At 44.0% G+C, this 24,187-nt stretch overlaps 1 protein-coding gene across 1 annotated transcript in view; it reads left to right on the top strand.

The window, feature by feature from the left end:
• Nucleotides 1-24,187, top strand: part of LOC137367775 (PGAP2-interacting protein-like) — a 124,852-nt gene that overhangs the window by 25,189 nt on the left and 75,476 nt on the right. Inside the window, exons 3-6 of the mRNA XM_068028675.1 lie at nucleotides 281-435; nucleotides 6,627-6,834; nucleotides 13,866-13,951; nucleotides 20,902-21,156. Coding sequence (XP_067884776.1) covers nucleotides 281-435; nucleotides 6,627-6,834; nucleotides 13,866-13,951; nucleotides 20,902-21,156 — 704 coding nt within the window. The remainder of the gene's footprint in view (nucleotides 1-280; nucleotides 436-6,626; nucleotides 6,835-13,865; nucleotides 13,952-20,901; nucleotides 21,157-24,187) is intronic.

Genomic DNA, 24,187 nt, shown 5'->3' with positions numbered 1-24,187 from the left:
TGCACATCTAGACAACTCCTCGAAAAATTCAATCTAGTTAGTTAGACACGATCTCCCCCGACAAAGCCATGCTGACTATCCCTGATTAATCCCTGCCTCTCCAAGTGGAGATTAATCCTGTCCCTCAGAATTGTTTCCAATATTTTCCCAACCACTGATGTTAGACTCACCCGTGGGGCGGGTCGCCTCAAAAGTGACTCTTTGGGTAAACTCAAATGTGGTGGCTTTATCACAAAGGGTAAACAGATACTAACGTATTTATTGGATTTCATACCTGTAGGCTGTGCAGAATCTGGGGTTTCATTTTGGGTCATATTCTACTACTTGTACTCAGGATTTGGTGTACCTCCCTGAACCCAGTGTGGGCATGCAACACATTCAACACTTTAATACTGTCTCTGGGTGCCATAGTGACTTTGGATCGAATACATTCAGGTAAAGAAAACATTCAAGCAATGCAGTGTTGTAACAGTCATGGAAGTTACAATGTTCTTCCAGCTAGTCCATGTAGAAACTGCTGATTAAGCATACCTTACATTTGTTATTGGTTTCTCATAGGATTTTTTTTTAATTTGAAAGGTATATTTTTCAAAATACTTAAGATTTGCCAAATAGAATATTTTGACCAGGTAGAAATCATTTGGCAGGTTTATTTAGGATTTAGTTGCAACTTGATTGGGTAAAATTGTTCTAATGAAACAGAAAACAATGGAAATACACATGAAACGATGGGCCTTGTTACATTAGAACAATACATACTATGGGATGATATAGCAGTAATTAAAATCATGAAAGGATGAAATGAGGTATACAGAAGCAGACTGTTTTCAGTAGTTCAGGGTTCAAAAACAAGGGATCACAGATAGAAGCTTTAATGTAAGATACTTAGAATAGTGGGCAGGGAAATCGTCTTCATGCAAAGAGCTGTGAGGCTGTGAAATTCACTCCCAGGGTTAGTGGTTGGGGCAAAATCTATGTCTATTCAAGATCATATTGGATAAAGGAAAAGGGGTTAAAAGGGTATATGAACAGGGTTGTTACATGTCTTTAGAATTATTTGCTCATGTGGAGAGTAAACACCAAAGAGGTCTGGTTGGGCTGAATGACCTGATTATGTGTTGTAATTTCTCTGTAATTCCATGTTATTGGAGGAGTTTGGCAAACCTTTTGGATTTTCAAAAGAATAATGCTGGATCTTGACAAGGTCAGAGAAGTTGGTTGGTCTATCAGGAGATAATCTGTTTCAGTAATGGTGGTAACAGTTACAGACCCTCTTGGGATACTGCACAATTTGGAAATGGAACACTAGAGAGGGGAAGCAGTGCATAGAGGGGCAAGGAGGAGAACTCTCAATAGATAGCCCTCTCCTACCTCCATCTCAGCCTAGAGCAGTGTGTGAGGGGCCTGCGTTTCATCAAGGAGGTGTTTACAGAACTGTACCACCACCTACAATCTGACCTGCAGCCTCTTGAAAGAGCGAGAACGACGCTGCCTATGGACGTCAAGGTCACTATCACCCTAAATTTCTATGCCAGTGGATCCTTCCAGGCAGGAGCAGGTAATATTAGCAAAATCCCACAGTTTGCTGTCCATCACTGCATCAGTGAGGTGACAGAGGCCCTGCATGGAAGGAGGGGACTTCATTGTCATCTTACTATTCAGAGAAAAGCAGGAGAAGAAAGCCAGGATTTCCCAGGCTAATGGAATTTCCAGTGGTGCAGGGTGCATTCAATCGCAAACACATAGCTCTATGGGTCCCATTTGTTAGTTGCAGATGTTCCACAACAGCTACCATTCTGTCAATATCTGAAATCATCTAGATGATCAGGCAAAATATAGTTTGCCCAGCGCGGGATAATCACGCATCGTGATCCCCACCCCTGATATCCTCCGGGGTCTAAATATACGATTTTTCCCTGCTTGTTAATTTCCTGTGGGATTACAGTTTGGAAATCAAGACTAAATGAAGTATTCAGGTTAAGCAGGGTTGGGGGCAGATGTTAATTGGAGCAAAGTAGGATAGTGGGGCAGGGATGGAGGAATATGGTAAGGAGAAATGGAAAGGAGGATGAGAGAAAGAGGGCAGAGAGGAGAGTGGGGAATGGAGCAGGGACGATCAGGCAGACAAGTGGGAAGTTGCGAGGTGAAGTGGGGAGAACAGAGGTAGGGAACCTACACTTCTACCTACCAAGGGTGGAATTCCATCTCACTGCTGCTACCAAGGGTGGAATTCCATCTCACTTTACCACTGCTCTGGTAAACTACCTTTGGATCTGCTAGGCCTTAAAAATCATTTCAGCAGATGGATGGAGTGGGTTAAACTATCCTTCCATCTATTGAATTGGAATAGCATTTCAGCAGCTGGGGGTGGCAGCGATTGTAGTTGGGCCAGTTCAGGTTGGCAGATTAAATGTTGTTGCATTTCTTCCAATAGGTCTGGGAAAATAGGCAGCAGATACAACTGCTTCATGTACCACCGGAGCTCATGGGTGAGATGGGGAGGTTAAGACAGTGGATCACAAGAGGATCACGTTGCAGATAAAGGAAAAAGAAGTTGAGAAAAAAGGGGGAACGGTTGTTGGGACAACAGTAAAAGGAAGGAAGCTTTATTGTTTCATTAAATATTACAGTTTTGACTCTTGGATGATGCAGGACTTTAGACCGATAGAAAACTGATTCTGGTATTCTACACAAGATACAGCTAGATTAGTTACATTCGCTGTATTGGTCTGCCAGAATGAGGCTGAATTCTTGGAGTCTAGTTTCTATTAGCCCTGGATCATATAAATGTTTAATATTAAGGTGTAGGTTGCAAAGAGCTCACATACATTAATAAATAAATGGTGCATGCAAATTAATTTACCATGTTTTATTTTATGAAGATGCTCCTCCTCATAGAATCATAGAATGGTTACAGCACAGAAGGAGACCATTCAGTCTATTGTGTCCATGCCAGCTCTCTACAAGAGCTATTCAGCTAATCCCACTTCCCTACCATTTCCCCATAGCCCTGAACATTTTTTCTCTTCAGATAATCATCCAGTTCCCTTTTGATAGCCATGCTTGAATCTGCATTCGTCACACTCTGAGACAGTGCATTTCAGATCCTAACCACTTGCTGTTTAAAAAGGTTTTTCCTCATGTTGCTACTGCTGCTTCTGCCAAACACCTTAAACTGGTGCCCTCTTGTTCTCAACACTTCCGTAAATGGGAACAGTTTCTTCCTACATACTCTGTCCAGACCCTCAAGATATTGAACAAGTCTGTCAAATCTCCTCTTAAACTTCTCTAAAGTACAGCCACAGCTTTTCCAATCTATCTGCATAACTGATGTCTCATCCCTAGAACAATTCTCATAATCTTTTCTGCACCCTCTTCAATACCTTCACATACTTCTTACAGTGCAGTGGCCAGAATTGGACACAATACTCCAGCTGAGGCAGAACCAGTGTTTTATAAACGTTAACCATAACTTACCTAGGCTCAACTATCACCAGTAACCTGTCTCTGGATGCAGAAATCAACAAGCGCATGGGAAAGGCTTCCACTGCTATGTCCAGACTGGCCAAGAGAGTGTGGGAAAATGGCGCACTGACACGGAACACAAAAGTCCAAGTGTATCAGGCCTGTGTCCTCAGTACCTTGCTCTATGGCAGCGAGGCCTGGACAACGTATGTCAGCCAAGAGCGACGTCTCAATTCATTCCATCTTCGCTGCTTCCGGAGGATACTTGGCATCAGGTGGCAGGACCGTATCTCCAACACAGAAGTCCTCGAGGCAGCCAACATCCCCAGCTTATACACACTACTGAGTCAGCGGCGCTTGAGATGGCTTGGCCATGTGAGCCGCATGGAAGATGGCAGGATCCCCAAAGACACATTGTACAGCGAGCTCGCCACTGGTATCAGACCCACCGGCTGTCCATGTCTCCGCTTTAAAGACGTCTGTAAACGCGACATGAAATCCTGTGACATTGATCACAAGTCGTGGGAGTCAGTTGCCAGCGTTCGCCAGAGCTGGCGGGCAGCCATAAAGACGGGGCTAAAGTGTGGCGAGTCGAAGAGACTTAGCAGTTGGCAGGAAAAAAGACAGAGGCGCAAGGGGAGAGCCAACTGTGTAACAGCCCCGAAAAACAAATTACTCTGCAGCACCTGTGGAAGAGCCTGTCACTCTAGAATTGGCCTTTATAGCCACTCCAGGCGCTGCTTCACAAACCACTGACCACCTCCAGGCGCTTACCCATTGTCTCTCGAGATAAGGAGGCCAAAGAGAACCATAACTTACTTGCTTTTGTACTCTATGCTTCTATTTATAAAGCCCAGAATCCTGGGTGCCATATTTACCACTTTCTCAGCCTGTACTGCCACCTTCACATACCCCTAGATCCCTCTGCTCCTGCATCCCTTTAGAATTGTACTCTTAATTTTATATTGCCTCTCCTTGTTCTTCTTACCAAAATGTATCACTTCTCTGCATTAAATTTCATCTGCCACATGTCTGCCATTCCACCAACCTGCCTACACCCTCTTGAAGTCTATCACTATCCTCCTCACAGTTCATAATACTTCAAGTTTTGTCTGAGTCATGAAGTCATTACAGCACAGAAGGAGGCCATTCAGCCCATTGAGTCCATGCTGGCTATCTATAAAACAAACTGATCTGTCCTATTCCACTACTCTATCCCCATAGCCCTACAAGTTTATTCCCCTCAAATGCCCATCTAATTTTCTTTTGAAATCATTGATCACCTCCGCTTCCACCATCCTCGTAGACAGCGAGTTCCAGGTCAATAGAACTCACTGCGTAATAAAGTTCTTTCTCACATCCTCCCTGCATCTCTTGCCCAAAATCTTAGATCTATGTACCCTAGTCCTTGTACAGTCAACTAATGGGAACAACTTTTCTTTGTCTACTTCATTCAAACTTGTCATAATCTTGTACACCTAGTGCTTACTAGAGTTTAATTAATGCTGGAAACCCACCGAAATGCTATTGTGTGGAAATACTTGGGCTCTCATAACATCAGTTTACAGTAGATGCTATTGTTTCCAGAGCCTAATGTTGCATAACTACTATAAATGGCCTATCACTGTGCCACCTAAAGGTGTAACAGGCACTGCAAATACGCATGGATACTTTTAGAATGCTTTTTCTGACAGAAGTTGGGTGATATAGGAGTTTTCAAGGCATTTTGAAATGTAATCTAGTAACCCACCCAGGGATATTGATACATAATAGTTATGTTTCAGCTTTGTTTTGCACTCTTGGCTCAGTCATGATCAATTCCCACACCAGAGATTTGAATACATAATCTAGGCTGACACTGCAATACTGATGAGGGCTACACTATCTTGTGTCTTTTGGATGAGATAAGTCTACCTGTTGAGGGAATGTTAAAAGAAAAAAAGCAGGGGGTTCTCCCGGTGTCCTAGCCAATATATATCTCTCAACCAACATCATTAAAACAGACCATCAGGAATTTTAATTTTTTTTAAATTCATTCATGGGATGTGGGTATCAATGGCTAGGACAGCATTTATTACCCATCCCTAACTGCAATTATGTAGGACTTTGCTGAGTGCAAATTGGCTGCTGTGGCTCCTACAATACAACAGTGACTACACTTCAAAAGTACTTAACTGTGAAACATTTTGGGATGTCTTGTGGATGTGAAAAGTGCTATATAAATGCAATGTTTGTTCTTTCTTTGCAGTAGTGATTATTTTTAAATCTTTCTGCTGTGCATAAATGCACAGTTCTTGACTGGGAAGGCAGAAAGATATTCCCAGTCCTGGAATTAGCTATTGGAAAAGCTGAGTCACCCACCATTCTTGCATGTGAGAAACCACTTGACTTCTGCTTGTGGTATCTGCTTAAGACACAGGCCAGAAAAAAGGACTTTGCCACACCTGGCCAAAAGTACTTTTTGTTTAACTATTTCCCTTGTGTTGGTAATAGAATACTTCAAGAACAGTTGTGAATTCTTGTTTTAACACAGTAATTCAGAATATCCTCCACAACTTAATTGTGATTTTATTCATTATGAATAATGAGATCTTCCTCATTTGTAAATAAGCGAAGTACTACCACTGTTTTCCCAATGCATTACAGGGTGGCACAGTGGCGCAGTGGTTAGCACCGCAGCCTCACAGCTCCAGCGACCCGGGTTCAATTCTGGGTACTGCCTGTGTGGAGTTTGCAAGTTCTCCCTGTGTCTGCGTGGGTTTCTTCCGGGTGCTCCGGTTTCTTCCCACAGCCGAAAGACTTGCAGGTTGATAGGTAAATTGGCCATTATAAATTGCCCCTAGTATAGGTAGGTGGTAGGGGAATATAGGGACAGGTGGGGATGTGTTAGGAATATGGGATTAGTGTACGATTAGTATACATGGGTGGTTGATGGTCGGCACAGACTCGGTGGGCCGAAGGGCCTGTTTCAGTGCTGTATCTCTAAATCTAAAACCCCTTTATTACTTAGCTGTTTGTCAACATATTCAGGTGGCTGGATCATAAGTTACTCAACTGCTCTGGCACATCTGCTGGTAACTGATAAGTGATCTCCATCTGTTATAAGGGACATTATAATCAATGATTTAAAACAAAAATGAAATCATTGTCATTTGTGTCAGATTTTCAGAAGCTACCACAGGAAAAAGAGGAAGTGAAATCTGTGGAGAAAAAGAATGAACCTGGTGCTCAGTACAATTGGTTTGTGAGTGGGGCAGCATTTGGGAGTTTGCAGTTCCTCACACACTGGATATTTGGAGAAGTCTCACTAGTCTCTCGATGGGCTGTGAGTGGTCACCCAAATACTGGACCAGATCCTAATCCTTATGGGTAAGTAACTTCATATGTTCCATGGAAATTTCAGTCTTGAGTCACAATTAAATGCAGCAGTATATTCTGTTAGCTCAAATAAATTTTTGGTACAGGACCAGTGCAAACATTTTGCCTGCAAGGGCTATATTCTGTTGATACAGCATCATAATTGTGGGTTCTTTGACATAAATCATGTGCTGCCATTTATTCTTCTTACCATTTTCGGGGAGTATTGACCTTGGTGCCTGAAATGCTTAGTGGTTGTAGCTGTGTCATCTGCTGCATTCGAGCTTCATTTTTTATTGCATTGTGTGATTATTAAACCACTCATTTGTGATCCCTGCTCCTGAATGATGGCCTGAGGTGCACAAATATTTGGCCTCAATCTGCATATTCATCAAATCAGCAAGCAGTGGACACCTAATGGGCAACCCCAGGCAGGATTTCCAGCTTCCTTTTTCTGTTATCCCAACAACTCTTAACCTTTTTGCTCAACTTTTTTTTTCCTTTATCTGCAACGTGATCCTCTTGTGATCCACTGTCTTAACCACCCCATCTCACCCATGAGCTTCAGTAGTACATGAAGCAGTGGTATCTGCGGCCTATTTTCCCAGATCTATTGAAAGAAACGCAACAACATTTAATCTGCCAGAAAAGATTGATGTTGTGTCACTGTGATTGGCCCATGGTTAAGTCCTGTAAAGAGGGGGTGATTTGGAGAAGGGGAGCAATTGGGAGAGAGGGTAGCGGTCCTGAGGATTAGGGAGAGTAGCAGTGTCCAAGATCGGGGAGGGCGTTGGTGTCGGCAATCAGAGGGGGATCCAGTTTGCGATCAGTGAAGTGGACAAGTGGTGGCTTGCAGAGCCATAATGCAGCTGGCTGTCTCAGGGCAAACCAGTTTTACAGAAGGGTCCTTAAATAGGCATTAAGCCCTTTATTTGCATTTGCACAGGCCCAAAATGCCTGTTTTCTTGCCTATACCAATATGGCAGGTGAGTGTTTCCAACTGATAATGAGTATGTGCTTCCTGCCAGCCATATTAGAGCGATGGTGCTTGTTTAGCACCTGAAAAATGGTGTGGCACCATCAAATTTCTTAGCTCTTATTTCTAGTATTGCACTTTATAGAAATAGAAATTTTGAACTCTGGAAATAAAAGCAGAAAATATTGGTAATACATAGTAAGATGATAAGTATCTGAAAAATAAGTTAACATTTTACATGTGATCCATTCTGATGAAGGTTCTGTGGGACTTGTTAATTTATTTCCAATTAACTTGATGTGCTTTTCCAAAATTTTCTGTTTTTGTATCCCTATAAATGGTGGTGTTACTCTGTGATAAATGCATTTTGCTTGTTTGTTTACCCATCTGAATATTAGATTCTTGTTCAGACAGCTTGGCTGCTGTGACTGTGGGAAGGGGATGTTTGAGGAGATGGTTTGCTATGCCAGTCACTGACATTAAAATGGTGTCGCCAACTGGGCAAGTTTCTAGAAATTCCACGCACTTCTGAACAAATTTCAAATTGTTTGCAAAATCCATTTTTGTAGCTTTGTAGGGCAATAAGATTGAGAACTCTGTGTGCAATGTTGTAATAAAAGCAAAATACTGCAGATGCTGGAAATCTGAAATAAAAACAAAAAGTGCTGGAAATAGCAGGTCTGGGAGCATCTGTGCAGAGAGAAGCAAAGTTAACGTTTCAGGTCTGTGACCTTTCATCAGAACTAGCAAAGGTTAGAAAATAATTTGGTTTTAAGCAAGTGAAGGGTAGGAGGGTGGGGGAGAGAACTTCCCATGGCACCTTCCCATGCAATCGCAGGAGGTGTAATACCTGCCCTTTTACCTCCTCTCTTCTCACTATTCAAGGCCTCAAACACTCCTTTCAGGTGAAGCAGCGATTTACTTGTACTTCTTTCAATTTAGTGTACTGTATTCGCTGCTCACAATGCGGTCTCCTCTACATTGGGGAGACCAAATGCAGATTAGGCGACCACTTTGCGGAACGCCTCCGCTCAGTCCGAAAGCATGACCCCAAGCTTCTGGTTGCTTGCCATTTTAATTCACCATGCTGCTCTCATGCCAACATTTCTGTTTTTGGCCTGCTCCAGTGTTCCAGCAAACATCATTGTAAACTCGAGGATCACAGAATCACAGAATTGTTACAGCGCAGAAGGAGGCCATTCGGCCCATCGTATCTGCACTGGCTCTCTGAAAGCACAATTCCCTCAGTCCCATTCCCCTGCCTTCTCCCCATAATCCTGTACATTCTTCCTTTTCATATAACTGTATAATTCCCCTTTGAATGCTTCAATTGAACCTGCCTCCACCACTTTCTCACATAGCACATTCCAGACCTTAACCACTCACTGCGTGAAAAAGTTTTTCCTCACGTCACTTTTGCTTCTCTTACCAAATACTTTAAATCTGTGCCCTCGTGTTCTCGATCCTTTCACGAGTGGGAACAGTTTCTCTCTATCTACTCTGTCCAGAGGATTTTGAATACCTCTATCAAATCACCTCTCGGCCTTCTCTTCAAGGAAAACGGTCCAACATTCTCCAATCTATCTTCATAACTGAAATTCCTCATCCCTGGAACCATTCTCGTGAATCTCTTCTGTACTCTCTCCAATGCCCTTACGCCTTTCCTAAAATGCAGAGCCCAGAATTGGACACGGTACTCCAGCTGAGGCTGAACAAGTGTCTTATACAAGTTCAACATAACTTCCTTGCTGTTGTACTCTATACCTCTATTAATAAAGCTCAGGATACTGTATGCTTTATTAACTGCTCTCTCAACCTGTCCTGTCACCTTCAATGACTTATGCACATATACACCTAGGTTCCTCTGCTCCTGCACCCCCTTTAGAATTGTGCCCTTTATTCTATACTGTCTCTCCATGTTCTTCCTACCAAAATGAATCACCTCACATTTCTCTGCATTGAACTTCATCTGCCACTTGTCTGCCCATTCCACAAACTTGTCTATGTCTTTTTGAAGTTCTACACTATCCTTCTCACTGTTCACAATGCTTCCAAGTTTTGTATCATCTGAAAACTTTGAAATTGTGCCCTGTATACCAAGATCTAGGTCATTAATATATACCAGGAAAAGCAAGGGTCCCAACTCTGATCTCTGGGGAACTCCAATACAAACCTTCCTCCAGCCCGAAAAACATCCATTAACCACTACTTTGTTTCCTGTCACTCAGCCATTTTCGTACCCATGTTGCTACTGTTCCTTTTATTCCATGAGCTACAAGGTTGCTCACACGTCTGTTGTGTGGCACTGTATCAGATGCCTTTTGAAAGTCCATGTACACCACATCAACAGCATTGCCCTCATCAACCCTCTCTGTTACCTCCTCAGAAAACTCCAGTAAGTCAGTTAAACATGATTTTCCCTTAAGAAATCCATGCTGGCTTTCCTTAATTAACTCGCATTTGTCCATGTGACTATTGATTTTGTCCTGAATTATTTTTTCCTTAGTTTTCCCACCACCGAAGTTAAACTGACTGGCCTGTAGTTGCTGGGCTTATCTTTGCACCCTTTTTTGAACAAGAGCGCAATGTTTGCAATTCACTAGTCCTCTAGTCCTCTGAGTCTAAGGAAGACTAAAGATTTATGGCAAATGCCTCTGCGATTTCCATCCTCACTTCCCTCAGTATCCTTGGATGCATCTCATCTGGCCCTGGTGCCTTATCCACTTTTAAGTTCAGACAGCCTATCTAATACGTCCTCTTTATCAATTTTTAAATCCCTCTAGTGTTTGAATTACTTCCTCTTTCAACATTGCCTGGGTTGCATCTTCTTCCTTGGTATAGACAGATGCAAAGTATTCATTTAATACCTCAGCTATGCCCTCTGCCTCCATGTGTAAATCCCCTTTCTGGTCTCTAATCAGCCCCACTCCTCCTTTCACTACCCTTTTACTATTTATATGCCTATAGAAAACTTTGGGATTTCCTTTAATGCTAGCTGCCAGTCTCTTCTCATGCTCTCTCTTTGTTTCTCTTATTTGCTTTTTCACTTCCCCTCTGGATCTTCTATATTCAGTCTGGTTCTCAATAGTATTTTATACCTGGCATCTATCATAAGCACACCTTTTTCTTCTTTATCTTCATCTCTACCTCTTTTGTCATCCAGGGAGCTCTGGATTTGTTTGCTCTACTTTTCCCCTTCGAGGGAACATACCTTGGCTGTGCCTGAACTATCTCTTCTTTGAAGGTAGCCTATTGTTCATCTACTGGTTTTCCTGCCAGCTTTTGACTCCAATTTATTCGCCCCAGCTCCATTCTTACCCCATTGAAGTTGGCCTTCCCCTAGTTAATTATTCTTACCCTGGATTGCTCCTTTTTTTTTCCATAGCCTAAACCTTGTGACACAATGATCACTATCCCATAAATGCTCTTCTGATACTTGATCTACTTGGCCCACCTCATTCCAAAAACCAGGTCTAGCAGTACCTCCTTTCTTGGAGCAGCACCTGATCTTTCGATTAGGCACTCCACAGCCTTGCGGACTGAACATTGAGTTCAATAACTTCAGAGCATGACTGGCCTTTTTAAAAATATTTTATTTTTTAACCGTGTGCCTGCTTTTCATATAGTCAGAGCTGCTCATTATTCTGCTATCTCTCTGGACTAATGCTTTGTCTTTCACCACAAGCATTAACACACTCTTTGCCTTTATCCCAGGACAGCTTTGTTATTTAATCTCTCCTGCCCTATCAAGCACCTTCCCCTTTGTTCTCTCCCTCACCCCTCTCTCCTTCACTTGCTTAGAAAAGAATTAGCTTTTAACCTTTGCCAGTTCTGATGAAAGGTCACAGACCTGAAACATTAACTTTGCTTCTCTCTCCACAGATGCTGCCAGACCTGCTGAGTATTTCCAGCACTTTTTGTTTTTATATGCAATATTTTAACCTGACTCTACCTCAAATTTATTTGCGATTCTGATTCTGTTCAGAATTTATTGGCAAAGAAAATTCTTAATTCTATTTTAAAGTAAGTATTAATTCCCTGAATTGTATCCATTTTGTGAATTTTCCTGTAAGTTATGCCTATCAACTCCTTTCATGCTTTTCAAATACCTCAAATGTTTCTCTGTTCACAAGATTTCTCTTTTCAGTTCCCCTTCCCTTTATTTCCACAGCACCCACTGGCATCTTCCTTAAATCTTCCTGAGTCTCTTAGTCTGCTGGTGTGTTTTCCTGGCCTCTCAAAATTCAGTTGTAAGTGGCCTGTGAATTGGAAGAAAGAAAAATCTAATCTCAGTGCCACAATATTTTTTACTGTGTTAACAAATTCCATTGTACATTTTAAATATGCTAAATTATTTGATTAAAAATGGTGCCGAGATACATATCTGCAGTTGTTGGACTGTCTTTTCTCCTCTGGGAAATGGTCTTGAATCCAGCTCAGACTTAGGAGATAGGATTGCCATCTTTGTTTATCTATCTCTCTATCTCTTTATCTATTTAGAGTCATAGAGTCATTATGGTTCAGAAGGAGGCTATTTGCTATCAGTCAGTCCCATTCTCACACCTCTGTGCACATAGTCCCTCAAGTTTATTTCCCTCAAGCGCATATCTAATTTCCTTTCTGAGATCATTGATTACATTCACTTCCACCACCCTCATGGGCAGCAAATTCAGGTCATTACCACTCATTGCATAAAAAAGATCTTCCTCACATCCCCGCTGCGTCTGTTGCTTAAAACCTTAAATCTGTGTCCCCTAGTCTTTGTACTATCAGCTAATGGGAACAGCTTTTCTTTGTCTATCTTATCTAAACCTGTCATGATCTTGTACATCTCCTATCAAATCTCCCTGCAATCTCCTTTGCTCCAAGGAGAACAACCCAGCTTCTCCAACCTAACCTTGTAGCTAAAATTCCTAATCCCTGGAAACATTCTGGTAAATCTCTTCTTTTTTTCTTTTGTTTATGTCTCTCATGCTCTAGAGAATTTACATCACAGAAACAGGCCATTTGACTCAACTGGTTTATGCCAGTGTTTATAAAACCTATCAGCATATACCTCTATTCCTTTCTCCCTCATGTATTTATGTAGCTTTCCCGTAAATGCATCAATGTTATTTGCCTTAACTAATTTATCTGGTAGCAAGTTCCACAAAGACGTTTCTCAAGAATTCCTAATTGGATTTATTAATGATTTGTCTTATTTTTATGGCCACTAGTTTTTGGCTTTTGATAAGTGGAAACATCTTCTCGCTATTCTACTTCTCGTCTACTCTATTGAACCCCCATCATAATTTTAAAGACCTGTCTTACATTACTCCTTGCCCCTTTTCTAGAGAATATATTGTTCCATAAAATAAAATAAAAACTTGCATCTGATGTGTGACAATTACACTTTAAAACATCAATATTCAGAAAAAAAACAAGTTACTTGTTTTCTTCTAGATTTATTAGTTTTCATAACTTGGCCACTCCCCAAAGGCAGGAGCTGGATATTACAAGCAGCTTCCAAACTACAGGAATCAAGAATGAGCTTCTACTTTATATTATTTAGTCTACTTTCCAACCGGAGTTACCTGAACAATAAAATTAATGAGGTCAGGTTAAATGCATCACAAGAGTGACTAAGACCACAAGAACCATAAGAAATATCACAGAAGATCAGCTAGTAATTTTTAATATAGATGTTACAACACAGAAATAAGCTGTTCAACCCAATTGTCCTTGTTGTTTGTCCTTCACGTGAACAGTAGTCCTAATTTCATGCGTCTCCCCGATCCTATCTTCTCTCTTTCTTTCTTGTCTCTTTCTCACACCTCGTTATTTCCTTTATCTTTCTGTCCTTTCTCTTTTCTCTCATTCATTCTGTCCTCTTTCTTTCTAGTCTCTCTCTCTGTCTCTCTCTTCCTTCTCCCCCACACCCCCCGCCCAACCATAGCAGAAATAGTAAATCTTGCTTGAAGCAGGAGGTTTTGAAGTGGATAATACATTGTTAAGGTAGAGTGTGGTTGCAAACTATGGCTTCTAAATTGTGCAACTTAATATAAAAGAGCTCTCTTCCTTCTTTCAGCGGTGTGATCTTGATTGCCCTGGCTCTTGGTGTGATGTTATCATTCTGGCCTTCTGTTGTTAACAGCGTTGCCTTTTGGCTAATAGGTATGAGATTCACAGTGCCTGATATCAGTAATTTTTACCGTTAGAAAAATGTGGATTTCCCTGCCCCCACCCCACCCTTTTACTCCTCCTCTGCTGAAGACTCATGTTGGTGTGCAGATCCATGGTACCTCGGTTGACACTTCATGTGGGCTAGTCAATAAGTTATCAGCAAGTTATTTGACCGTGAAACATTACTGTAGCCCCAATCCTGTTCTCTCTCTTTAGCACATATCACTGATTATTGGATAATAATCAATAGAGAGGACTTTGGTAGTCACCTCTCATCAGAGGACCCAGTAAATACTTGAAGTGTTCTACAGAAGCTCCAGCTGATGTTGGTTAACTCAGTACAGTCAGAGATAAAAATACAGATCTTCTTGTCTGTCTCAGTGCCACACCATGTGGGTCATTTGCCCACTGTGCAAGAACAGGGCCTATTTTCTGATATGTGCCTTGGTTGATGGCTGTATCAGGACTTTGAACTAATGTGCCATTTTCTGATATTTGCCCACAACACTGTGGTCACTTGTTAATTTGATTGTTAAATCATGTTCATAAACAAAAGTACCTCCTTGAGTGGCTGTAATCTTGGCAGTTGGTGTGGCACCAGCAGTGTGAATTCTGTCTATTAGGGAAATGTTTTTTGTTTTGCTGGTGCTGTGAAAATCACTAATTGCTGAGGCAAAAAACAGTACTGATTTTCCATTGTTTATAGCCAATATGATGCAGTAACAAATGCCTAACTGACCAGTGAGAACTTGTGTATCCAGAATGAGGGACCTTGCCCGGACAAGTTGGCTGCTGAATTTCCCGTGTTACAATAGTGACTGCACTTCATTGGCTGTGAAGTGCTTTGAGATGTCCCGAGGCCATGAAAGGTCATAAATGGAAGTAGTACCTGCCTTCCTTGTGTCATGCAGCTTATCTTTTTCTGGTAACAATGCTAGAAACCCACGCTGATCCTCACCAACTTTTATATTTCTCTGCAATTTAGTTGATCAAAACAATTTTAACTCTCACATAAATGTCAATGACCAGGAAACAACAAGGTCGAGATTCCTGCTGGTGAAACTGCTTTTGTGGGTAGGAACTGACAAAGCAGGGTCTAAAAAAATAACAAGTCAAGGAATTTGCTAGCTCTTCACCTAATTCCAGGTGCATGCAAGATTTATGACCTGGTTTACTGCCAGAAATAATTTGTGTAATAGCTACATTAGGCAACAAAGTTTTATTCAAATTAGGACATAATGAGACAGCCCACAATTGCTGTTTCCTCAACTTCTCCCCACTCAATCCTAAACTTGCCCATTTAAAATGTGCATTAAAGACCAGTGAGGTTCTCTTGTCTGTCAGGCAGGAATCCATTAAAGGTACATTACCATTTATCCCTCCCTTGCCGTCATTGCAAGAAATGAGGATTGCTTTCAATGGCCCCCTATCATAGATGCAAGAGGATGAAGGAGAACAAAGAAGACATGCAGGTAGATCAGTGGGCATCTGAGCCAGACTCCCTATGACCACAGCTATGTCACAAGTCAGAACTACAAGCTCAGGTACAATCCTGGGACTGTGGGAGGAGAGTTGCTTCTGTAAATTGCAAAGTTTTGAATCTGGTGCAAGGAAACCTGAATAAAAGTACAGCATATGGGTGGTACTGCGAGTGGCGCCCAAGTCACCTTAACTGTAATGCTTCTGCTTCCTTCCAGACTAGTATCGGGAATCTCTGCAGTATAATTTAGTAGCTGATGCTTTGTTAAGCAAGGCAATAACACTCGTCACCATCTAGGACAAAGCAGCCCGCTTGATCGGCACCCCATCCGCCAGTTTCAAGATTCACTCCCTCCAATACCGGCGCAGTGTATCTTATACAAGATGCACTACAGCATCGTGCCAAGCTTCCTTTGACAGCACATACCAAACCTGTGACCTTCACTACCTAGAAGGACAAGGGTAGCAGATGCATGGGAACACCACCAACTGCAAGTTCCACTCCAAGTCACACATCACCCTGGCTTGGAACTATAATGCCATTCCTTCACTGTCACTGGGTCAAAAACCTGAAACTCCCTTCCAAACAGACGGAATGCAGCAGTTCAAGAAGGTGGCTCACCACCACCTTCTGAGGGGCAATTGGGGATGGGCAAAAAATACTGGCCTTTCCAGTGATGCTCACATCCCATGAAAGAATTAAAAGAAAAAAATTAATCTCCTTTCCCACTGGATATTAACAGAAGTATGGCAAGTTAGCCTCTTGTCAGGAAGACAGTAATGTGGGGGTAAAAACATAAGACAATCATAAAAAGAATTAAACAACAGCTTCGTAAAAACTCTTCACACAGTTAAAATGTGGACTTCTGTACCTCCAACCATTGTTGAAGCGAGTCTACAAATTATTTTGAAAAAGAGACATATTAAAGGGTATGGAGAGTGAGAAGAATGGAATTAAGTTCAGACGACTCAAGTGGAAAAGCAGTAGCACAGAATGGCCAAATGTCCTGGTTCTGTACTGTAACATATTTTAATCTCCCTTCATTGCATTGTTCCTACCAGAAGCGCACAAGCCTTCATGGGAATTTATAGTGTCAGACTAAAAATTAGTTCCCTCCTGTTTTTGAGAGCAGGAGTCACGATGTGTGATTTGCCTGCAACCGGCCCCATTGAGGCAGGCAGCAAACAAACTTTGTGGTGCCTTCTCATTTGCATGATTGTAGCATTCAGCTGAGCATGACCCCCCACTGCTGGCTGGAAGCTCAGCAGGGGGCCTAGCAGCGTGGACGGCGTGTTCCTGCTAGCCTGTCCCTTTTAAAGTCAAGCTGCACTTATTATAAAGAAGTTTCTATTGACTGTATTGACGCTGACTGCAAGTAAAAACTGAGCAAATGGGGTAGCAGAGAAAAGAGAAGGCTCCCAGGTTCATGGATGTGGCACTGGAGGCCGTAATGATGAAGGTAACAGGAAGAGAGAGGCCATGTTTCCACAGGGGGACCAGAGGCCCTAAAGGAACACCTTTATAAGGGAATGGGAGCAGGTGGCAAGGGAGGTCAATTTCTGGAGTCTGGCTCTAAAGATCTGAAAGCTGAGCCACAAGAAGGTCAATGACCTCACATGTGGTCAAGGTCAGTGAACCTGACATCTCATACCCACTGCGCCATCATACTCTGTGGCTGTTCAATGTTCCACAATTCCATCACTTGCCCATCAGCCAACTCTAGCACTCAGGGCTCAGACCTAAAATTCAGATGCTCCACCGCACCCTCACACACCTTCTAATGATGCTAGCCTCATATCCACCTCTTGCAGCCTCCACATACCTCCAGATATTCACCTGTGGCAGGCACATCACCCAAACACAGTGTCACACATCACTGACATTTTCCTTCTCTCTTGCAGGACAAGGTTGTGCACAATCACAGGGAGCCAAGCAGAACTGGAGGGGACAGGCACGCCTACGCTTCCTGAGCCCTATGGAGGATATAGTGCTCCACATCATGGGGTTGGCTGTGACAGAGCCCATTGCATTCAGCATTGCCAAGAGCATAGGGCATACAGCAGAAACATACCCATTCTCAAGTCTCACTTCATTCTGCCATCTGGCATGATGAGAAAGTTGCTGATGGTGCGACTATGGACCTCTTGCTTCTCACCAAACTCACTTTCCCTCATCCCCAAACCTCCCCTTCTGATTTTCTGCTTTCTGACACCCAAGAACTTCCACCTGCCCAGCCACAGCAGTCTGAGGAGGAAGGGTGAGAGCAAAAGTACACCACTGATGAGGCACCATTCCTTGATCTGTCACTTGTAGCCACCAGCTCAGATACTGGCACAGTGTGAACTTTAGAGGGTAGTACAGAGTTTGGATTTGCATGTGGCGAGTCACCGGGCATAAGTTGGCTGCAGCCAGGCCAGGGAGAAAGGATAGCTCATGTACCAGTTCACCAGAGGGCAAGGTCACACATGAGTTCTGCTACAGGAACTCAGATGACGACTTCAGTGGGCTGACATACAGCATGGAGGACTCTGGCTGTAATGTGGCATAGGGCTTCATGCAGAGCTTGGAGCCCATACTTTCCAGCATGGAAGTAGTCGCCAACTCCATGACAACACGTGGACCTAGCCATGATACAGTGTCCTGTGGCCACTGTCTCAGCTTCCACTGCAGCAGAGGCGAAGCCACCCAAGTGTGCTGCTGTGGAAGCTCAGTTGAAAATCATGAAATCCATGCTTGCTGCAAAGCATGGCTGTGGATTACAGTGCTCAACTGGGCATGCAGGCCCTCACAGCAGTCCAGCAAACTGTCCTCCAACAGATTACTAGGATTCCTGAGGTGCTGACCTGGGAGAGTGGCAGGAGCTCTGGAACACAAACCTGCTGTCCTCTCTCAGGATGACAGCATTTGTATTCCCACCACTACAACTCTGCCAGTGCCCTTTCTGTTGCTTCTCAGCCAGCCAGCCCAGACTGCTATCACCCATGCAGTCTGGAGCTAGGCCTCAAAGCCCCGAGCTGCTTGAAGGTGCCCTGCAAGGCTATCTGCAGTCTTCCCTAGTGAAGGATAGCAGCTTTCCACCAGCCAAGCTACAGCCATTGAGGTAGCACTGCATCGGAGCACTAGGACAGGCAAAGGCACCCACAAGACGGGCAATAAGGGAATGACCAAGGGTGAACGTTCATTTTTGTTCGTATATTTAGATGTGGTGTTGGATAAAAATGTTAATGGCAAGGGTTTTGTTGGTGACTTTTATTGCAGGATTTTGGTCAAGAGAACGCTGTGATGGAAAGTTGCAGGTGGAGAATAGTGGAGCCATTGTGGCGAAGGGATAATCTCCCAAACATCTGAATAGGTGCTCATGGATAGTCCGTCCGGAGCAAAGGGGTCCTGGATATCTCCTCCCTTGCTCTTGCTCCTGCTCATCCTCATCCCCTTCCCCTTTCTTCTGAGTTGGCCTCTGGATTCCTGGTGGTAGTGCCTGCACCCTCATAATTGCGATGCTATGGAGGACTTAGCAGACCACCACAAACTTGGAGACACATACGGATAATATTGTAGGACCCCCCCCCCCCCCCCCCCAAGCTGTCTAGGCAGTGAAACTGTTGCTTAAGAAGGCTGATGATCTGCTCCATGATGTTTCAAGTGGCAGCAAGGCTTTCATTGTATGCCATTTGTCTTCCCTCTGATGGTTGGGTAGTGGAGAGGATCATCAGCCATGTATTGAGGGGGTATCCCTAGTCTCTGAATAGCCACCCTCTGGTTCTTCTTGGTGGCCTGAAGTCGCTGGGACCAGCAGACTGTCTCAGGATGACGGCATTGTGGCTGCTGCCAGAATACTGGGCATCCACTGATATGATGGTTTGTGCGTGGTCACACACCAACTGCGCATAAATGGAGTGGAAACCTTTGCGGTACCTGTACAACACCCCATTGATGTGGGTCCCCCAGAGCATGTGTGCTCAGTCAGTGGCTCCCTGCACCATTGGGAATCCCGCTACCCTAGCAAAGCCACATGTCTGCTCATCCTGCTTCTGTTTGCTTCGAGATAAACTAATGACCTCACCTCTCCTCACATACAGGGCCTCCATCACCCCTTGGATGCAGCGATGAACGGCGAACTCGGATACGTTCACTACGGCACCTGCTCCCACCTGGAAGGATCAGGTCATGTAGACGTTCGGCGCGATGGTGACTTTGATGGCCACTGGCAGTGCTGTCCTCACCCTGGTATGAGGATGCAAGTCCTGCACAATGCTGTGACCACCAACCCGTTGAATCTGAGGTGCCTCAGGCATTCCTCCTGGCTGAGGTGAAGGTAGGAGAAGTGCTCCCTGAAAACTTGTGGTGGGTAGAGCCTTCTGTGAGAGCCCTGCTCCTCCTGCCCTCTCTGCAGAGCTTCTCCTCTCTATAGCCTCTGGTTCATTTGTCTGTCATGTTGCAGACCCAGAGGCACTGCAACCACAGCCCCCATAACTGTTTGCTTAGAGATGAACCAATCACCTCACCTCTCCTCGCATGCAGGGCCACCATCACTCCTTGGATGCAGCGATGAATGGCGAACTTGGATATGTTCACTATCGCACCAGTTTTGGTGTGGACTGGTCACCAAATCCTCTGCCCTCCCTGCATGGATGTAGCAAAACTCTGCCAAAAACAGCAACTCTCCACAACACCTCCAGAAACACTCCACAGCACTTGCACAGACTTTGCAAGAACAGAAATAAGTCAGAAGCACCTCATCTGCCCATTTTCATGCGGGAAAATCTTTTTCATGCAGTGAGTGGTTAAGGTCTGCCTGAAATTATGGTCGAGGCAGGTTCAATTGAAGCGTTCAAAAAGGAATTAGACAATTATATGAAAAGGAAGAATGTGCAGGGTTACGGGGGAGAAGGCGGGTGAATGACACTGAATTGCTCTTTCGGAGAGCCGGTGCAGACACGAGGGGCCGAACGACCTCCTTCTGCACTGTAACAATTCTGTGATTCTCTAGTGTCAGTGGGGAGTTCCTCATGCGGCTGAATGCATGGTCAGCTGTGAGTGATTAACACAGGTGTACAGTGAATCCACGCCGTCCAAGTTTCAAAAACGTGCGTTAAATCAGCTGGAACGGTTGTTTGATGTCACAATGCCGACATTGAGAGCTTCTGACGGATGCATGAACCGCTGGTGTTAGCACCATCCACCTGGTGGGGGTGGGGGTGCTGTGTGGGCCACACTGCAAGTGGCTAGAAGCGAAGCATGCACCATATTCTGAGTCAGGGCTTTCATAGTGCCAGCACCAGCGGTGCTATGGAGCCCAATTTCATGGCAGTTTGGTTTCAGCAGTGGAAGAGTTTGCAGGCAGACTTGATGTATGTGATGTAGGCTAATAGGTAAATGGTTGCAATAGTTAATTGATTGTGAAATGGGGATATCAAGCGGATTTCTAATATGGTAATTAATTTCTTTACTGTTATTACAGGAGTGGCATCAGCAATTGGTATCTTCTACCTTCGGAGGGAAGGAGCATTTACTGCAGGAGCTGTGTTGGCCATTTACACCATGTCTCTTTGGCCTCACTTGATTAACCGTCTCATCAGTTCAGGATATCCAGGGAAAGCCTTGGGCACGGCAATGTTGGTGTATGTGCTGGAGATACTCAGCACAGTGTGGTGTACAGCTTATAACTTTGTTCCTGGAGGTGCCATTACTAGAGAACAAACAATGGTAGTTTTAGGTATGTGATTTAAAATAAAATATGAGTTACACTGACCATTAGACAGGGACAAACATATTCTTGTAAGTCTGAAAACAAATTTAAAAACCTCCAAGCTGCATATTTTTCCTAATTTAGTGTAAACTTTTTAAATTTATCATCTTTCTAGTTTTAGTGGAGAATGTAATGATTTTTAATGATTGTTTCACAAATTTAGTAATTTTGTACTTATAAACTAGAATGTTGCTTGTTTATAGTCAATGCAAAAAAAATCTTGTCCACTATAGGCCAAAGCAAACAGTGATTCCCAAATTTAAAAAAAAATTACTTTTTGTGCGCATCAAGGTGGAGGTTATCATTGCAGGTTAAAAGTGCACTATTTTCCTTTTTGAGCATCCAATGACAACAATCAGTGGAAAAGTAAAGTGTTCTCTATTCTGTCCCAGTAATGTCTGCAGATTACAGAATAGCACTGCTTCCTGTGCTAGTGTGAATTAGTTGATCCCTATCAAAATCCTGGAACTCCCTTCCTAATAGCACTATTGGTGTACCTACCCCACATGGACTGCAGTGGTTCAAGAAGGCAGCTCACCACCACCTTCTCAAGGGCAATTAGAGATGGGCAGTAAATGCTGACCTGGCCAGCGATGCCCACATCCCACGAAACAAATTTTAAAAAAATCCTCATTAAATGAGATTTCTAATTTAGTATCAAATTATGGCCAGGTTTGTTCTGAGGACTTGAATCCCAAAGAGAGTTGCGTTGAATGTACCCACACAAGTTCACAAATGCCTTACAAACAGCAGAAGAAACTTCCTTAGGATTGAATTTTTTTCCAAAAATATACTTAAAATTTGCAAAAAAATTACAAAACAATTCAAATTGGATATTTCATAAAGTGCAATACAGATCAGTTTCTTTCAATACAGTACATGAGATGCCTCACTACACTTGCCCTTTCAGGTTATATTTACAATGTGCATTTGCATTACAAGGGCCTGTTTCTGTGCTGTATAACTCTATGACTCTATGCCAAAACATTCTCTGGTGCACACAGCCCGAGGGGTTTTACACGGTTTTCAGCCCCTCGATATACTGTGCCAGGAGAGCCTTACAGAGTGGCCTTTCCCCAATGAGCCTTTCCGGCGGCTGCCCCAAGCTTTAGTGCGTCCCTCAGCACTTAGTCCTGGACCTTGGATCGCACCAGTCTGCAGCACTCGGCCATGGACAGCTCTTTGCACCGGAAAACCAACAGGTTTCAGGCAGACCAAATTGTGTCTTTCACCGAGTTGATGGTCCTCCAGCAGCAGTTGATGTTTATCTCTGTCTGTGTCCCTGGGAACAGCCCTTTCGGCGTTACGGAGCTGCCGGGATGAACCTTGACAAAAACCATTGCATCTCTTTCTGGACCCTTGTAAAGGCACCTTCCAGAAGTAGGTGGATGACGGTCTCTTCCTCACCGCAGCCGCCTCGAGGGCAGCGTGTGGAGGCGGTGACGCTCCAAGCATGCAGGAAGGATCTGACAGGGAGGGCCCTTCTTATTACCAGCCAAGCTACCTCTTGGTGTTTGCTTGAAAGTTCTGACGATGAGGCATTGTGCCAAATGAGTTTGACAGTCTGCTCGTGGAACCATCCGACAAGATCCACCATGTCCTTTTCCCGCAGGGCCTTGACATTATGTACGGACCACAGCCTGATGGACTTGTGGTCAAAGATGTTTTTCTATCCAAACTTTTCTACGATGGACAGGTGGTACAGCATGGTTCAGACCTATCCTTCGTAACACTGGGGAAAGATAGAACCTCAGCAGTTTGAATACCGGGGGTCTACACACAGCTTGATGCAGCCGCAGACAAAGCTGGCCATCAGGATGAGGGTGACATTGGGTGCTTTTCCCCCACTTTATCTAGAGGTTTGAACATCGTGTCCTTGTGGACACTGTCCATTTTCGATCGCCAATTAAAGTGGAAGATGGCTTGGGTTACTGCCATGGCGCATGAGCAAGGTATGGGTTAGACCTGCGCCATGTACAGCAACGCAGAGAGCGCCTCGCACCTGATGACCAGGGTCTTACCCCCAACGGAGAGGGAGCATCGCTCCCACATGCCCAGTTTCTGTTTCCCATGGCTACTTGCTCCTTCCAATTTTTGGCACGTGCCCTGGCCCCTCTGAATCATATTCCCAGCACTATCAGGTAGTCTGTCTCGACGGTGAAGCGGACAAAGGATCGGTCAGCCCAGTTTCCAAAGAACATGGCCTCGTTCTTGCTGCAATTTACCTGGCTCCCGAGGCCTGTTCAAACTGGTCGCAGATACTTATCAGTCTGCGAACTGCAGTGAATCCAAGCAGAAAACGGCAACGTCGTCCATGCTTTGACCTGAATGCCTCCACTGCCTGGGATTGTCACCCGTCTTATGCCCGCATTCTTCCTGATGAACTCGGCAAAAGGTTCGATACAGCACACGAGCAAGACAGGAGAGAGAGGACAGCCCTGCCTGACTCCAGATTTGATCGGAAAACTTTCCAATTCCCACCCATTGAATGCAACTGCGCTACTAATGTTTGTGAAGAGCAGTTGGATTCAATTGTGGATTCTCTCCGAAACTCTAATTTGGAGAGCACGTCCATCATGTTTGTGAGAGATATTCTGTTAAGGCCTTCTGGTCCAAGTTGATGAGGCAGGTGTCCACCCTTCTGTTCTGTACATAGGCAATTGTATCCCTGAGTAGTGCGAGGCTATCGGAGATCTTCCTGCCAGGTGGAGTGCAGGTCTGATTGGGGTGGTGAATCAACAACTCCAAAGCAGACTTTACCCAATTGGCGATAACCTTGGACAGAATTTTGTAATCCACCTTAGACAGTGAGATGAGCCGCCAGTTTCTGATTTCCCCCCTCTCCCCCTTCTGCTTGTACATGAGGGTGATGATACCTTTCTGATGGATTCTGAAATGCTGCTGGCCAGAAACATCCTTGTACTCTTTCAGTCAGTCTAGGTCGATCCAGTCCCACAGAGTCGAATACAGCTCGACTGGTAAGCCATTGCTTCTGGGA

The sequence above is a fragment of the Heterodontus francisci genome, chromosome 1 (genome assembly GCF_036365525.1).
Source record: "Heterodontus francisci isolate sHetFra1 chromosome 1, sHetFra1.hap1, whole genome shotgun sequence".
Classification (NCBI taxonomy): Eukaryota; Metazoa; Chordata; class Chondrichthyes; order Heterodontiformes; family Heterodontidae; genus Heterodontus; species Heterodontus francisci.
The sequence above is the reverse complement of the archived record's forward strand: the minus strand, read 5'-3'. Positions and strand labels throughout refer to the sequence as shown.